The 18,268-nt window shown below is 43.1% G+C and overlaps 1 protein-coding gene across 1 annotated transcript in view; it reads right to left on the bottom strand.

Annotated features, from left to right (window-relative positions):
• Window positions 1–18,268, bottom strand: part of LOC147683337 (calcium-activated potassium channel subunit alpha-1-like) — a 799,658-nt gene that overhangs the window by 592,303 nt on the left and 189,087 nt on the right. Inside the window, exon 6 of the mRNA XM_086942523.1 lies at window positions 5,138–5,308. Coding sequence (XP_086798649.1) covers window positions 5,138–5,308 — 171 coding nt within the window. The remainder of the gene's footprint in view (window positions 1–5,137; window positions 5,309–18,268) is intronic.

The raw sequence follows: 18,268 nt of genomic DNA, 5'->3' as shown, positions 1-18,268 counted from the left end.
CAAAAGTCAATAATGTCATAAGCTAGATAACACATTTTTCAGTATACCATATTTATGAGAATGTGCCACAGTTCAGCATTACAAGTTATACAACAACATATTGTACATGTGGAAAAACATATTAAAAATCGCCAGTCAAATCAAAAGTGTCCTACAAATCTTTTACAAATAACCAGTTATTTGCGGGTTTTCCTCAGGTTTTGGACTGGGGATCAGTGTCTAGAAAACAACAAAAATGTGAGACGTGGCGTCAATACAGATGGAGACCCCTTGAGTTATTGGTTACATTATTACAGTTATTGCCTATTCAAAGGTACCTGTTGAATTAGGTGCCCAGGCGTTTACTTATTGTATGTTGTAGCGCCGGTGTAACAATTCTCCATTCTTTTGAGGACTGTTGGGACAGACATTAATATTAGAGACTCAGCCGTGTAGGGGTATAATACATGTGGAAGAAGCTAAGGTTACTAGATGAACCATTAAAAACACTCATACCTTCTCCACTTGTCAAAGATTGTACATATTCATTTTCAATCCATGATTGCACGTGCCGGGAAGGATTCTGTAACTTCAAAGGATCAAGGTTCCTCTGTAGAAAAAAGGGGTTGTTTATACTTTGTTAGAAAGATTCAAACATGAGGGCGTGCTGCCGCTAGAGATCGCATTTGTGCGGAAGCTTAAGGCGTATTGTAATGTCAATTTTAAACTCAAGCCCTGAAGTTTTATTTTTAGCGCTACATGATTAAATGCCTCACTCTTTGTAACAGCACAATGCCTGCTCATACTCGCACCGCGTGTTTCACTTGCGTTGTATTTGTGAAACAGAGATATCCTTCAGCATCTTGGCATGTTGCTCGCCACCGCAACTCTAATGACGAGGAGCCTAACGTTCGTGTTGTTGAATGCAAAAAGACCCAAACTGGAGTTTACACCCCACTGCATTATGGGATTTGTAGTTCTTTCCCCTAGAGATGTATGATTTCTGTGAGTTTGTTAAGCCCCCAGATGGCAGTGTCAAACTTCATTATTAAAAATGCTTCCTTTCTTGCTAATTGAATCGCCGGATCACCAACCCTAGGGGAAATTTTAATAACTGCCAATACAGTCCATGTGAAATCATGTTGTATGTGGTTCATTGAAACAAAGCGGTCCACCAATGGGGCAGCAGCAGTCTTATTTTTTATTCTGGAGTGGTTTTGCACAATGCGTTGGTGCACTTCCTGGCTCGTTTTTCTAGTATATACTTTCTTGCAAGGACAAGTGATGGCATATACAACAGTCTTTGATTTGCAATTTTTAAAATCATTGTGTCGCCAAAATCTTTGTCCATCAGTGAATAGTGTTCCTTCCATCGTGGACCCACATGCGGAGCATGTACCACATTTTTGTTGTCTTTGTATTGGCTGGAGATTGAGCATGGTAAGTACATTGTCTCTTTTTATTACAGGTAAGGCAGAGCTGGTGATTTACTGTCCGATGTTGGGGTTCTCCTTGTATTATACCCCTACACAGCTGAGTCTCTATTATTAATTTCTGTCCCAACAGTTCCCAAAAGAATGGAGAATTGTTACACCGACGCTACAACATACAATAAGTAAACGTTTGGGCACCCACTTCAACAGATACCTTTGAATGGGCAATAACTATAATAATGTAACCAATAACTCAAGGGGACTCCATCTGTATTGACGCCACGTCTCACATTTTTGTTGTTTTATAGTCACTGATCCCCAGTCCAAGTCCTGAGGAAACCCCACAAATAAATCTGGGTTTGAAACGGGTCGACATCTGGGCAAAGGCGAATGAGCCTTGGTTTGCTGATTGGGAATTGGTTACAAGTGAATCCTTTCCCAATGGACAGACAACCATTGTGTTAATTGCAAAGCTCTTTGCCCCATACACAGGCAGGACAGTTGGAACTGTTACATAGCCCGCCTATATTCTTTTATGTTCGAATAAGGACTGGTTATGTGTAAAAGATTTGTAGGGCACTTTTGATTTGATTGGCGTTCATGATTTTTTATAGGTTTTGCCACATGTACTATATGTTTGTCATGTTTGTCATGTCAGTAATGTTGAACTGTGGCACATTCTCATAAGTATGGTATACTGAAAAATGTGTTATCTAGCTTATGCCATTATATACTGTTGATGTATATATGTTTGAAATGAGTCATAAGTGTTGTCAAATAAATCACATGAACCTAGAATTCTAGGTCTAAGCTCACATTTAAAGATTCAGTAAATAACCTATTCGGTCAATGTTTTGTTATATAATATTTGAGTGGTTCAGGCCGAATAGTGACAGGACCCAAGCCTTCTTTGTTTTCCCAGCTTTAATATGTGGACATGACTACCCGTCCTGCCAAAACCAGGATCTCCGAGCATTGGAGCAATATAAGATGCAAGGAGACAAACACAAAAATGTGTGCCTATTTCCTTGAATTCAAACAAACGATGAATGATCTACACTGGACCATACTGGAACCTCACCCCCAAATATCAAAAGAAGCCCTTTTTTCAGAAAAGAACAAAAGTGGGTCTTTAAACTTTCCACACATACCAGGGGTTTAAATGATGATATACCATGGGCAGAAATAAACCAACCAAGATAATCATCTTTTCCATTACCACGTTGGACCCAAACCCCTCTTTTAGCATAGACCCTTTTTGCTACAAGCAACCTGTAGCACCTATGTCGGCCCAACCAATGCCCCTTACTGCACTGAATGCACATCATTGGCTTGCTTAGACTGACACACCACCTACAGTTCCATTGCTTTAGTATGATCCCTAGCTCCAGTTGTACTGCACGTACACCACGTGCTCCTTCACATTGACATGTTACTTTAACACTATTACCCTCCTATTGAACAGGTTAGTTACCACACATTAAGAATGGGATGAATGGCACCAACACGCTATGCCACCTCTCATTTCAGTGCCAACAAGTGTCTGGAGCACGCTTGGCTCAACTTAAGCAAAATAAAACTACCTAACCCCCTGCTCCAGTTCTAGTATGTCACATGTGCTTTCATTATGCTCCCGTTACACCCCTTTCACCTTGTGTTAACATAATAACATATTTTTGGGGGGTAAGGGTTAAATTGACTCACTGGAACGTCAGAATGCTATCACATTTTGTTGGTAGATTACCCCACTTAAGCTTTGTCCATGTAAAGTATGTTAATAAAATTCCCTACCAAGATGGCCGACGCAGTTGAAGGTCTTGTTACTTGGCGTATGCACGTCATAGCACACATTACAACAAATAACACGTCCACTGAAGTACTCCTCATGGGGATCAGAGCATGGACTAGGATTAGAGCTAGTTGCGGCGCCTCCCAATTGTGAGTATACCTTCCTTTTTCATGAAATTATCGCCGGCTCGCAAGCAACTCTGCCGGTAAAATATACTCTGTGACGCGCTTATAGATCATTTGATCAGTGTATTTTTTCTGTTACAGGTCAGAGCAACGAAGTGCTCTGTCACACGTCCCCGTCAGCTAAGACCCATTTCTCTAGGGGTGACTCTATTATTCGATCCTGCGCACTGACTCAGGTCATGATTACACGCGCTTGGCCATATTTATTTTTGTCTATGATCACCACAATATATAAAGTTAGTACCATCCTCCCACTCGGGTTGCTCTGTGTGTGGACCTGTATAAGAATAACCTAGGAACTGTTTATTGCACATGGTTAAATGCCTATACCTGGTCACACAGAGATAATATCTCAACTCTGGGCGATTTACAACAAACTCTATATGTTATTTGTCAGTAATGTTAGTCGGTTGATTGTTTGCACGATCCCCACCACTACCTCAACGAAATTCAAATTACAATGGGTAGCACCTACGAAAGGGATAGTCCACCGATTTGTGAGTGGCCCTCGCCTTTATGATAACATCAGATGTCTTAAGCACTCTTATGGTTGCATTCCCTGCTGGTGTGACTTTCCTAACTATGTGGACTCAATATTCCTCATTATGACAATCTGTCAATCACTAAAATAAGCATGATATTTGTGTTTCACGCACCACAGACACCATAATAATCAGGTGCTCCTGGTCTAGCTCACTCTTGCTGAAAGATAAGCCTGGACGCTCAGGAAGTAATTACACCGACATAACCTTGTTGTTCAATAATTTCCTAATCCAGGTCTACTGTTGTCCTTGTTTTTATTTCCTATCCATGCCCCCTTCCCCCTATTTTTTTCAGGTCGCAGATCACCAGGCCAACTAGGACCTGGATCTTCACTTCAAGGCTGGTTATTATCACATCACACAAATTTTGAACCAGCATTGCAGTAGTGCTAGAGTTAAATAATTTTCCTAAATACAGTCCTGATGATGTGCCACTAGATCGGCTAGGGGCAACCACTGGCATGAAACATTTTGACCATATACATCACATGGGCCCTGGAGGATCATCGCATCCACTCAGGGTCATTCTTTTTTAATTAGGCTAGTGTCCCCTAGTAATAAATTATTAGAAAGGGTTGTCCTAGACCTATTTTAAAATCACTCATACTCACCCCACTACCTAGCCCACACACCCGCAAACACCATACGGCTTCATCAAAAAAAGACCTCCACGAAAGCTGACCCTAGCAGGCCACCCACCATCCCTGTGATTACAGGCCATTCCCAATGGGTTGCAAATTGCAACCTGACTCATTAATTTTAATGAGGCATGTCAATTGCGACCCCATTGCGAGCCTCAAAAAATGCAATTCGCAAGTCACAAAATCTGAGGGTCATATATCTTGCCCCATGTTCCCTAATCCCATTCTTCTGGACCTTTTTTGTGTCTTATGCTCTCTTTTTTGCATAATACCTGCTTTCACTTCACTAGCCTATATGTCCCATCGAGTTGAATGGCAGTGGCTCCTGTATATGCAAGGTACTAATGCTTAGCATGATTTGCCTTGGTTCCTGCCTTAATTTTTCATTTCATCACCTGCCAACACACTTTGTTGTACAGTACCACCTTTATTTGCTTTTCTGTTTAGTCATAGACCAGAAAATATATACACTAAGTAATGCATAATTTTTGCATTTTCATGGTTGAAATTTTGTGGAGAAATGAAAAAAATGTAAAAAAACAAAAAGAAATGAAAAAGCTATTGTTACCAAACCACCAATTATGAAGAAGATCAGGAAAGCTTGTCCCAGAGTCGTCTGGGTAGATATATCTCCGTAGCCAATTGTTCCCATTGTCACCAGTGTAAAGTATATGCATTCCAAGTAGGACAGCTGCTGCGCCTGTGGATCAACCTCCCAAGGATCACCTGAGTTCTCAAACTGTGAAAATGGAACAGAATATGGAGATATATATTTAGATACATATATATTTATTTATTTCACAAGTCTGAAAAGGTGGAGAATACATAATAAATGGGTCTTGGTAGAGCTTTGTAAATGACTTTGAAAATTTTTAAACATGTCATCTGTGAGTGTATTTTCAGTAAGTTTGGGTGGAAAATGTAATTACACCAGCAAAATATGTGAAATTTAAAAATGTTTTCTCTATGCAAAATGAATGAATTTTTTCAAAGATTCTCATTATGCTATTTTTCTTTAGCTGTTTTACCTTAGTGTGCACTTCTGATAAAAAAAAAGTCTTGTGAGATACCAGCAATAGATTTGTTTGTACAGGAAATGTCTCACCAACACACAATTTCTGCTCTAACCAGTCGGTACCTTGTGAAATTTTTTACACAAAATCCACTCTTGGTTACAAAATTATATATGATTATTTGCTATCTTCATTGCTAGCAGCAAATCACAAATTATTTGAAACAGGTATGTGCAATAAAGAAGGCATTAGCAGTTAGTTCCATTTTAACATCTCTTTTCAAGGTTTTCTTCAAAATGTCACTTCAGTTAGAACTTAGAGATTTAGGCCCTCATTATGATGTCGGGCAGACACCGTTGCGGAATCAATAGAGACCGACCTCTGGTCAGTGGTCCCGGCAGCATTATTAGGATACAACCGCACATGGTGTTGTCGCACACTCCCATTTCTCTATGGGAACTTTTGCTGTGGCCGTAAACCGGCTGTAGCACAAGCTCTCATAGAGAAATGGTTGTTTTTGTTAATCCCTGTACTGCTTGACTATGTCCCATTGGAGAGTTGGTGCTGGGAGACAAACTTACTAAGCAGGCGGTTTCCCACCTGTATTGCACCATCATAAATAATACAAATGATACACTGGGGAGGCTGCAGGAGAGGTGAGAGGCATATGTGGGCCTCTACAAGATGTGGACTGGAAGACTGTGTTAATGCACCTTAGAGAGGTAGCCATCAGGTCCTGGATCAGCCTGATCCACTTCAAAATACTTCATAGGTCCTACTACCACAGGTTCCGCCTCCATAAAAAGACTTGGGGGGAGACCCCATTGTGCCTTTGCAGTGCTACAGAAGAGGAGATCTTCTTTCACTTGATCTGGGGCTGTTCAGGGGTAGCACTATATTGGGAATCCATTGTTGCAGAAGTGGTGGAGATGGGGGGCATTGCTGTTCCTAAGACATCTCAATTTATTGTGCTAGGCATACATAACGACATGGACATCCCCAGGAAGCAATTGCAGTGTTGCGTGCTGGGTTTTGTTATTGCCAAAAGAGATCCGGTCAGCTTTTGGAGGAAGGGGGAGTGTTCCAACGCGAAACATGTAGAAGAAAGGCATAATCACTGCATGAAGGTGGAGAGGGTAGTGTATGACAGCAGGGGCTGCTCTAAGAAATTTAAGAACATCTAGGGGAGCTGGAAGTTCTAACATGGCCTCACGGATAACTTGAATGCAATATCAGATGATGAGACTCAAACTTGATACTGACCTCAACAAGGTGTACCCACTCGTGGACCCTGGGCTTAGACACTTGCGGTGTTCTGCTGGAGTGCTGATGGCCATCAACCGGGTTAAAGGGGGTGGGAGGGTAAAGATTGTGATGGATTGTAGTGGGGGCCTGTCTTAGCTTATTGCATTAGTCCTTTTGTTTGTTTGTGAAATCAATAAAATATATTCTCCTCCCCAAAAATTGCATGAAATGATGTTCTTTTCGGAAACATCCCACCAGAATTTTGTGTTTTTTATAGCATGTAATGCATCCTTGCACCCACCTTGGATGCAAGAGCAACTTTTACACTAAAAAATGAGTGCAAGGTCAAATTTGACAGTTACTTGTATTTGTTTCAGTTGTGCTCTTCCTGTGCCTCAGCAATAGGAATTTTACACAAATGAAATCTCATTTATGCAAGGGTGAAAGGAGTAATCTTGGGTCTTTCCTAACAGATGTATGGCCAAATGCCAGAAATTGCACAAGGTCATTCTAGCATAATCAAAATGCAGCCAAAGCCTATGTTTTTGGAAACTGACCATTTCCGAGCTTTTTCAAAGCAACTATTTATATTTTCTTTATTGTGCCCTCTTTCACTACCCGGGTTTTCTTTGCTCTATTTAGAGAACTGGTTAAAGATTCTTCCCCTTGTGAAAGCTATTACCCTGCTATTTGTCAAGTCAGAATTCAACCCAATATGGCATATCAATTGTCTGAGGGGTATGCAGATAATGGGTATACTTTCTGGAGATTCTCAGTGAATAAGAAACGTGTTAGATTGTAGATATCAGTGAATAGGGGTGTGGTGTTATCTGTACTCAGTTTTGGGATTGGATTTCATAGATTTGTGAGGTTTATGGCCCTGCATGCATGGGTCTTACACAAAGTTATTGGGTTGTAGATATGCACATGCTGTTTTCTCCTACTTATATTTATACACAGTCTGCCATTGGATCGATCCCAAAAGGGCCACAGCTGTAAATGTCAGACATATTGTTCTACACAAGATGGTGGTAAAGAAAAAAGGAAGCCGATTTGAGAAATCCCTAAGATAGTGACTTACTCCTCAGGGCCATATGCATGATTTTATAAGGGATTGGGCTGTGATAGACTTATGGGCCAGATGTACTAAATGTGTTTCTGGTCACAAGCGGTCCAATTCACCGTTTGCGACTGCAAAAATTCTTTAAGAATATACTAAAACCAGTTTTGGAGTCGGCATGGTGTAGACGTCCATTCCAAATTGAGAATCTATTTTTTATGTCAATTTTGTGCCCCATAATCCAGTTGCAAATCATTGAAAAATTACAGACTCCAGAGTTGGGGTGTGAAACCATAACCTAACAGGAAGGGATCTCCTTGAGACATTGACTACTTTGTGAAAGTATTCTGGTTGCAAAACATTGAAAAATAACCGGCTCCCAAGTTGGGATGTAAAGCCATTGACAAACGGGAACGGATACCCTTGGAACAATTTCTACTTTTGCGAAAAAAGTTTGTTGTTGAATAAGCAGTGGGACAGAGAAAAATGTGCTTTGTTTAAAAAAAGACATTTACTTTATTTATACGCAATCTCAGACATTGTGGAATGCTGGCTCTAGCGGGCCCTAAATATATTTCTCACTTATTGGAAGTACGGCCCATTAAAAGTGCACCCTGTGATCCGAGAGCCAAAACAGCTTAAAAGATATGTCCGTATCAGCTTATTACACCGGGCTTCTCTGCCTCATGCTATATTATTAGACTGGGCTACTAGATGCATGGGGTGAAGTCAATCCAGAATCCTCACAATCACGCTCCACCAGTTCGCCCCAAAAGTACCATTGTTGGTCCTCACTTTCAATAATGTTCAAAGCAAAAAGGATGATTATTTGCAACTCCTTGTGTAGCAGTGTTTTCTCTTTAATGTGAAGATGATTCTGGCTTTGTTTTCTACTATCCAAATTATAGTTTGAGAGGATTTTCTTTAAGATGCCTTTCTATTTTTCAATTTTGAGATGTAAGAAAACAGGGCTTCTTGCAGAATTCTCCCCCCGTTTGGACTACTAGATGCTGGTTTTCGACTCTGACTAGTCTGAAGCCTGCTAACCAGGCTCCAGTGCCAGAGCTCTTTCCCTAAAACTGTTAAGTGTGAATTGGCAATCCCAATTGACCGAGACTTTACCACCATATAAGTCCCAAATATATGGCACCAGGGGTATCCAGGGCATAGATGGTAAAGGGGTCCCCAGTGCGGCAGCAAAGTTTGTGCCACCCTTGGTGACCCAAACAAACTGCTGATAGCAGGCCTGCGAGACTGCAGGGGCAGTGCAAACTGCTCAAACTTGACTGTGCCCTCATTATGTGTGGCCCAGTCAAATGCACTGCTTTTGGTATATGTCAGTCACCCTTAGAAAAGGCCTCCTGTGCCCAGGGGACAGGGTGTAAATGTATGTAAATGTATAGGCATTTATATAGCGCACTACTTACCCGGAGGGTCCCAAGGCGCTTCGACCGCTGCGAAACCCTTCCTGGCTTCCCTGAGAGATGGTCCCTTAATGGGTATCTCCAGGGTGAGACCAGGCATCCCCGGCGGTCTGGTGGGGCCGTTAGTGAAGATGAGGCAAGCTAATGCCCAGAGTTGCCGAGTGTGATCGCTGATCAGAGTGGGCACCGAGGCGAGAGAATTATCGAGTCCTCTGACCCTGGTCCAGAAACCTGCCGCGCCGGGAATCGAACCCTGGTCCCGGGCCGTCCTCTGCTCTCGGGTCTGCCGCCTCTAACCAGTGTGCCACACTACTTCACTACTTCACTACTGTGTAATATATTAACAGTGTAGACATGTAAGTGCAAACGTATATGCCTATATAGTGACTTTTCTATTAAAGTACATTATATGTGATTGACGGTCCGGAGGATAACATGGGACTTACACCCGGGTGGACCTGGTTTGCAAGCTTAATTTTGGTACCACCTAGATATATCAAGTGTGGTGTCAAACAACATGCTTTCTCTCCCCTGACACAAATCTGGTGTCAATGGAGGCTGGCATGCACCCTGGTGGCACGTTAGAGGTTGCCCACCCGGTTGCCCCCAGCTTCACTGTGCTCTGACTAACCAGCTCACGCTTTCCTGCACCGGCAGCCACCAAGAAAGGATTCTGACTGCCTGCTAGGCAGTGTGATCACTCCCATGAGTCAGCAACAAAAGTTTGGCAGGATGGAGGTTACACCTCCCTCCTCCCCAGCAGGCTAGTGAGGTGACATAGACCTGTGAGCTTCAAATGCTGCACTATCTTTGATATGCATCTGGGCTGTCCCCCTGAGGAAGGCACAGCCTCCCCTGGATTCATGTGGGCTTACACCCGGGCAAGGGGGGAAATTACGTATGCAGGAAGTGTACACCGCCAGGAAGTGTGGTCACACCTCTAGGGTGAGCAGCCTGATCATTACACCTAAAATTGAATTTGGCCATCTTTACAAGGACAGAAACAATGGGTTCTGGATGGAAAAGGTGACCTACACCAACAGATATGATCAACTCAGTGGAGGTTAAGCTGCAGATACTAGCTGCTCATTGGCTACTAGTTCCTGCACCCCTATATCCCATAAATCTAGGTTTTAAGGTTTCTTCTAACATTAGAACCTCAGATCTGAACAACTTACTTCAAGGAAGGGTCTAGAGGAGACCCTGTAGCCGACAGCAGGACTTTGCCCATAGCATCAAAGCAAAAGAGGGATACTTTGTCCCTGAAGCAACAGACTTGGAACTGAGTGAACGACCCTCATCCTCGGCTAAAACTCACCATTCTCAAAGAGAGGGACCCTAGTGGAAGTCAGAAGCACGCTCAGTCTCCCCTGCAAACTGATGGGAAAAACACTCACCGGATCCAAAGACCCTGGCCATCGGTCCCTCTGAGGGATTGCCCAAATCCAGGAGGTCCAGTGCATTGTGGGTGTTGTGGTCCCACCTATCCCGAAGTTTAAATCCTCTACCTCACTCCCAGTAAAATTCCAGAAGCTTTTCATTGTGATTACCGCTGCCAGGGCTTGTTGATCACCAATCCGATAACTGACTTTCACTTGATGCTGCATAAACAGAGAACACCGTGCAACCATCATCCGACATCAGCAGCTGGGTATCTGTTGTTTTCTTGCACCGTGGAAGAAGTAAATTCAGCACCACTTGCAGCTCCCGTTCAGCACCAAGGACTGCCAGATCAAATCTGCATCTGAACTCCACAGGCTAGGTAAAATTGATCTGACTCCTGTGGCCTGGTCCTTGGGCTCACATGAGCATAACCCTATAAGGGTTCCAAGTAACTCAACCTGCAAGTGACTGATTGTCACTAGTGGATTACAGTGGTGGCTGGCATCTATGTGGAGGGGAAGCAGGTGCGCAAGCAAAAGAAAATTTTCAAAGAACTATTTAATTAAACACTTACCTAGCTTCCACACAGGATCTTCTCTCTCTGTAACAGGAACCTGGACACCAGGAAACTCCCTTGACCAATCCTGGTTCTGCTCTCATGACAGAGAGCAGAGTCCTGATTGTAGAGTGCGGCCTCACTCAATGCTCCACAGCACTCTGGAGGCCTGCACTTGCTCTAATCCAGATGTCTTAAGTTAGCTGGGTTAGAGATGTTTAAAGTAAACTTGAGTGGCTGGCCATTTCAAGATGGCCGATCAAAAAGACATGTGTTCTTTAAACAGTGCACATAAAGCCCACCATCATCCCTGCTGCTGACACTCAGCAGGTCACGCCACCTCCTCATGCTATGTTTGGGATTGAATAATGATTTACCATTTTATTTTTCATCTCTGGGGCTTTGGTGGTAAGTTAAGGGGGGCAACGCTCCTCTGCTCCAACAGAGGAGCCGACCCTGGTGGATTTTGCCATTGACCGCAATGTTATTTTGTCTATTTTACTGCACTGATTTAATATTGCTTCTAAAATCTATAATTCTGGTTATAAGTATGCTATTCCGTTTAGTTTGGTGTCTAAATAAAAATAAAAATATACTCTATTTTTGTAAACTGGTGTCAGATTTCTCTTGAGTGTGTGTCAGTTACTTCCTCCATGTTGGTACTCTGAAATGCTTAGCATGTTCCTCTAGTAAAGCCTGGCTGCTCTTTGCCACTCTACTGGGATGGGGCTAAAGAATTATTAGAGTGAATACAAGGGCCATCCTTGGGGTATTGTGATAATATTACATGGTAAGGCTACCCAGCCATATCACATAATATTCCAGTTCCCTGCATGAGAGTTAAGCAATTTTCCTGAATTTCAGCCAGCTTTTGGCTCCTTTTTGGGTCCTTTTCTATTGAGTAGGACATAGAGAAATTGGGATAATGATTGAGGGAGTGAAACCCTACTCAAGCAGCAACCACAATTCCAGTCAGGGAGACGTCGCAAGCAAACCGCAAATTCACCTGTACTTAGCCCTCTGGTAGCTTGGCAAGAAAGAAGTCAGGCTTTACTTAGAGGCAATATATAATTATTTATGTAGCACTTCAAACAGTAATAAGGTGAAACACGAACACAAGAAAAATCACTTACCAAATTAGGCAAAAATAGAGTAAAATCTATTAAACTATTTGAGATTACAACAACAGTAATCTAGTCAGTAAAATTGAGATAAGCAATTTTAAAGATTTAAATAGAAATAGTGAATGAAAACAAAAAGCGCCAACTATGGTATCTGGTCGCACCGGACTGGGACAAAGTCACAAGTTCAGGCCAACCACAATGGAATGCGGGCTGGATACAGAGACCAACCTAGGACTGTTGAATAAAGTACCTTGAATCTGGGTTGCAAAGCGTTGTGTGATCCAGCTTGAAGACTATTCATGCAGCAGAAGTTCCAATGGGCTACAGGCTGTGATCAGAGGTCTTGCTTCGAGGATGCATCACGCAGCGGCAGTTCCAGGGAGCTACGGGGCTGCCATGCAAGGTCCTGCGTTGAGGATGCATCACATAGTGGATGGTGCCGAGGAGTATTGGGGTGGCAATGCAAGGTTCTGCATCAAGGAGGCATCATGCAGCAAGGTTCTGAAGAGCTGCCAGGTTCTGCACTGGGGTTGCATCACACTACAGCGATTCTGATGCTCATCTGTGATGCGGCGCACTGCGGCGGGTCTGCTTGGACAACAGCTGGGCTGAAAGAGAACTTTCTGGCCCACTTTCAAGGGTCCAGAAATGCGGTGGCACTACTTGTGGGTGCAAGACTCACATCAGAAAGAGTCCAGGTGCTTGGAACCAAGTGTGGAGCCATTTTTGTTGCTAAGGATCTGATTAGGAGATCAAATAACAAGCCCTTGAAGTCGATCTGGTGGTCCTGGGTTCAAGATGCAGGTCCAGTCATTTTCATTCAGGCAGCAGAGTAGCAGTCCTTCTTGTAGCAGGGCATCAAAGAGTTCTTCTGAGTCTTCCACAGCTCCAGAGGTGTCCTAATGAGAAGGGTAAGAGGTTCCAATTGTTTTAACTGGTGCCACCTTTGAAGTAGGATATGGTTCTGGAGGTTTCCACTCCCAGAGGTGCTTGGAATTTCCTGCCTCTATGCTCTGGCCCTAGGTTGCCTGGGGGCACAAAAGACTAGTGTTAAATCTTTTGTGAGTGTGCTCGGGTAGAGGTTTTGTGATGTGCAAATGTGGAAGGTGACGCCCCCCCCCCCCACCAAGTCAGAGGTGGCTCATCCTGCAAGCACCTTTCCTCCATTGTCTCAAAGTCTAGCAGCAATACACAAACACCAACTGCCAGTGACACCTTGTCATGTGACACAGAATACGGACTGCAGGCACCAAATGGTTGGGACAAGAAAATTCCTACTTTCTGAAAGTGGCATTAAAATCCAACTTTCCAATTAAAGAGGGTTTTAAATTACAATTTGATAGACTTCAAACTTGACTTTTCTACTTGCTTCCAATTAAAAGTTATCACTTATTAAATGGAATTAGGTAGCCCAATGTCATCCTATGAGAGATGTGGCCTTGCATTAGTGAAAAATGATTTCATGAGTTTTCACTACCAGGACATGTAAAAGTAAAAAATACATGTCCAAGTTTTTAAATATACTTCACCCTGCCGGGCAAGCTCTTTAGAGGCTACTTTAGGGGTGCCTTATAAGATTTTTTTTCCAGCTCAAAATGACAGTTTTAAACTCCACACACAGGCTGCAATGGCAGGCCTCAGTCATGTTCAAAAGGGCTACTTAAGTGAGTGGTGCAATCAGTGCTACAGGTCCATGAGTGACATTTAATTTACAGGCCTTAGATACCTATAGTACCACTTTACTAGGAACATATAAGTAAATTAAATGTGCCAAATGGGCGTAAGCTAATTTACCATATAAAGATGAGAGCAAAAGCATTTTACCACTGGATAGCAGTGGAAAGGTGTGCAGAGTCTCAAAAGCCAATAAAAACTGGTTCAGGAAACAGAAGGGTTTGAGGTAAAAAGTTTGGGAATTACACTGCTTAGGGCCAAGTCCAACATATTGCTTCTGTCCAGTACTTGTTCTTGAAACTACTTCCTGTACTCTTTGTTCCTTGATAGAGCAGCTGACTAAAATAGGTAATTTTCTTGTCTTGCAAAAGACAAAAAGTGAAGAAATGAAGATCTGCAAAGGTTACACAGTACAGTGCAGGCCTGATTGCCGACATCTACTTTAGCATGTGAACAAAGGCTAGCAAACATAACTATCTTTGCAGCATCATGCAGGAGTTTTAAGTTATGTACCCATGGGTGTCTTGAGGATTATGCTACTTTTCAAAGTAAAAACCTCTTAATTTAGGTCAAAAGTCTAACAATGATGGTACAGATCTGGAATATCAAGGATGAAATATCAAGTGACTATACAATTGTGACCAAAATTCTGAAGACTAAAATATCGACAGGTAAGTATATATAGATTTTCTATACCTAGCTCCTCATCTCTGTACCTTGACAATATACATATTCAAGCGACATAGATGTGGAGTTAAGAATAGAAAATCTCCACTTACCTATATGAAGTTATGCCCTCAATATTTTAGATTTTGTCATTTTGGTTACAGTATTGTGGAAACTCGATATTCTGTCCTCAATATACCGGATTAAAACTAACAGTGGTTGATCATGGGAGCAATGGCCAAAGTTTGTTTTACCAGTGTGACCTGAGAACACCAGCCATGTTGGAAATATTACTGACTGGCAAACCCAGGAGGTGGACTGGCCTGATTTTCAGAGAATAAATGTTTTTATTGGGGTTCAAAGCCTTGATCCGTAATATACAGGAACATTAAATAATATATTATCTTGTATTACAATTACTTTGAAGAGTTCAATACCAATATGGTTTGCAGATGATGAAAAGATGACTTCTTTGTCACACAGCTCCATCAACACCTGCTAAAGATCTTGCTATAGGATTAACTGCTCTTCTGTAAAAACCTCCAATAAAAGTACGAAAATCTTCCGAAGAAGAACATACTGGAAGATAATGAGAAGGTCAGTGGAAAGAAGGAGGAGAGATGACTCAGATTGGATCATACTCTAAATGCGATGCAATAAATTACATATACCAATCACAAGCAATTTATATAGAGAAGAATATACAATATTGAAGCTCTAGCTTGAGTCCGTAGTACTAGGAATCACTCGAACTACATCGAAGGCTCCAAGCAACAGCCTTTATTCAAAAGGTATGGAAAACATACTTCAGCAGAATCCTTTTAGCAGTCACACGCCTGCCTGACGCGTTTCAATAATTCTCCTCAGAGGCTTCTGGCGGATGAGATGCACTGCCGCACTTCCCGTTTCTCTCCTGTGATAGCGCACACCTGTTTGGCTGCTTTGTATAAGACTGCGCTACGGATTTTGGGAATTGTAGTGCCGGTTTATGGTGCAATGTTCTGCCGGCTTCTTTTCAAGACCCACAATGGGCCCCCGCCCCAGATGTTTTCCTAAATCCTGTGCGATGTAGCTCCATAAATGGGATGGGCAAGATGACAGTCCACACGGCTCCCAAGTTACCAGGACGGTGCATTCCTGACGGCACGGCCGCCGTCTTAACATTGAAGCTCTAGCTTGAGTCCGTAGTACTAGGAATCACTCGAACTACATCGAAGGCTCCAAGCAACAGCCTTTATTCAAAAGGTATGGAAAACATACTTCAGCAGAATCCTTTTAGCAGTCACACGCCTGCCCGACGCTTTTCGATAATTCTCCTCAGAGGCTTCTGGCGGATGAGATGCACTGCCGCACTTCCCGTTTCTCTCCTGTGATAGCGTGCCCTGTTTGGCTGCTTTGTATAAGACTGTGCTACGGATTTTGGGAATTGTAGTGCCGGTTTAGGGTGCAATGTTCTGCCGGCTTCTTTTCAAGACCCACAATGGGCCTCCGCCTCAGATGTTTTCCTAAATCCTGTGCGATGTAGCTCATTAAATGGGCTGGCAAGATGACAGTCCACACGGCTCCCAAGTTACCATGATGGTGCATTCCTGACGGCACATCCGTCGTCTTAACATTGAAGCTCTAGCTTGAGTCAGTAGTACTAGAAATCACTCGAACTACATCGAAGGCTCCAAGCAACAGCCTTTATTCAAAAGGTATGGAAAACATACTTCAGCAGAATCCTTTTAGCAGTCACACGCCTGCCTGACGCGTTTCGATAATTCTCCTCAGAGGCTTCTGGCGGATGAGATGCACTGACGCACTTCCCGTTTCTCTCCTGTGACAGCGCGCACCTGTTTGGCAGCTTTGTATAAGACTGCACTACGGATTTTGGGAATTGTAGTGCCGGTTTAGGGTGCAATGTTTTGCCGGCTTCTTTTCAAGACCCACAATGGGCCTCCGCCTCAGATGTTTTCCTAAATCCTGTGCGATGTAGCTCCATAAATGGGCTGGCAAGATGACAGTCCACACGGCTCCCAAGTTACCAGGATGGTGCATTCCTGACGGCACGGCCGCCGTCTTAACATTGAAGCTCTAGCTTGAGTCTGTAGTACTAGGAATCACTTGAACTACATCAAAGGCTCCAAGCAACAGCCTTTATTCAAAAGGTATGGAAAACATACTTCAGCAGAATCCTTTTAGCAGTCACACGCCTGCCTGACGCGTTTCGATAATTCTCCTCAGAGGCTTCTGGCGGATGAGATGCACTGCCGCACTTCCCGTTTCTCTCCTGTGATAGCGCGCACCTGTTTGGCTGCTTTGTATAAGACTGCGCTACGGATTTTGGGATTTCTAGTGCCGGTTTAGGGTGCAATGTTCTGCCGGCTTCTTTTCAAGACCCACAATGGGCCTCCGTCTCAGATGTTTTCCTAAATCCTGTGCGATGTAGCTCCATAAATGGGCTGGCAAGATGACAGTCCACATGGCTCCCAAGTTACCAGGATGGTGCATTCCTGTTGGCACGGCCGCCGTCTTAACATTGAAGCTCTAGCTTGAGTCCGTAGTACTAGGAATCACTCGAACTACATCGAAGGCTCCAAGCAACAGCCTTTATTCAAAAGTCATGGAAAACATACTTCAGCAGAATCCTTTTAGCAGTCACACTCCTGCCTGACGGGTTTCGATAATTCTCCTCAGAGGCTACTGGCGGATGAGATGCACTGCTGCACTTCCCGTTTCTCTCCTGTGATAGCGCGCACCTGTTTGGCTGCTTTGTATAAGACTGCGCTACGGATTTTGGGAATTGTAGTGCCGGTTTAGGGTGCAATGTTCTGCCGGCTTCTTTTCAAGACACACAATGGGCCTCCGCCTCAGATGTTTTCCTAAATCCTGTGCGATGTAGCTCCATAAATGGGCTGGCAAGATGACAGTCCACACAGCTCCCAAGTTACCAGGATGGGGCATTCCTGACGGCACGGCCGCCGTCTTAACATTGAACCTCTAGCTTGAGTCCGTAGTACTAGGAATCACTCGAACTACATCGAAGGCTCCAAGCAACAGCCTTTATTCAAAAGGTATGGAAAACATACTTCAGCAGTATCTTTTTAGCAGCCAAACAGGTGCGCGCTATCACAGATGAGAAACGGGAAATGCGGCAGTGCATCTCATCCGCCAGAAGCCTCTGAGGAGAATTATCGAAACGCGTCAGGCAGGCGTGTGACTGCTAAAAGGATTCTGCTGAAGTATGTTTTCCATACCTTTTGAATAAAGGCTGTTGCTTGGAGCCTTCGATGTAGTTCGAGTGATTCCTAGTACTACGGACTCAAGCTAGAGCTTCAAAGAATATACAATACTACATCAGGAAAGTGTATTAAGTAGCCCTGTCCAAAATGTAAATTATGTCTGCATAATTTGTATAATTTCTGGACATTTCGCAATACGCACTTTATACAGAATTTAAAAAAATTCTGCCATTATGCAGCATGTGGTAATTGAGAACAATGAAATGAAAGGGATAGAAAGCAAGCAACTCTTGTTTGTGGGCCTTATTTTTTTTTTGCTCTATTTTTTTA

The sequence above is a fragment of the Lissotriton vulgaris genome, chromosome 11 (assembly GCF_964263255.1).
Source record: "Lissotriton vulgaris chromosome 11, aLisVul1.2, whole genome shotgun sequence".
Classification (NCBI taxonomy): Eukaryota; Metazoa; Chordata; class Amphibia; order Caudata; family Salamandridae; genus Lissotriton; species Lissotriton vulgaris.
The sequence above is the reverse complement of the archived record's forward strand: the minus strand, read 5'-3'. Positions and strand labels throughout refer to the sequence as shown.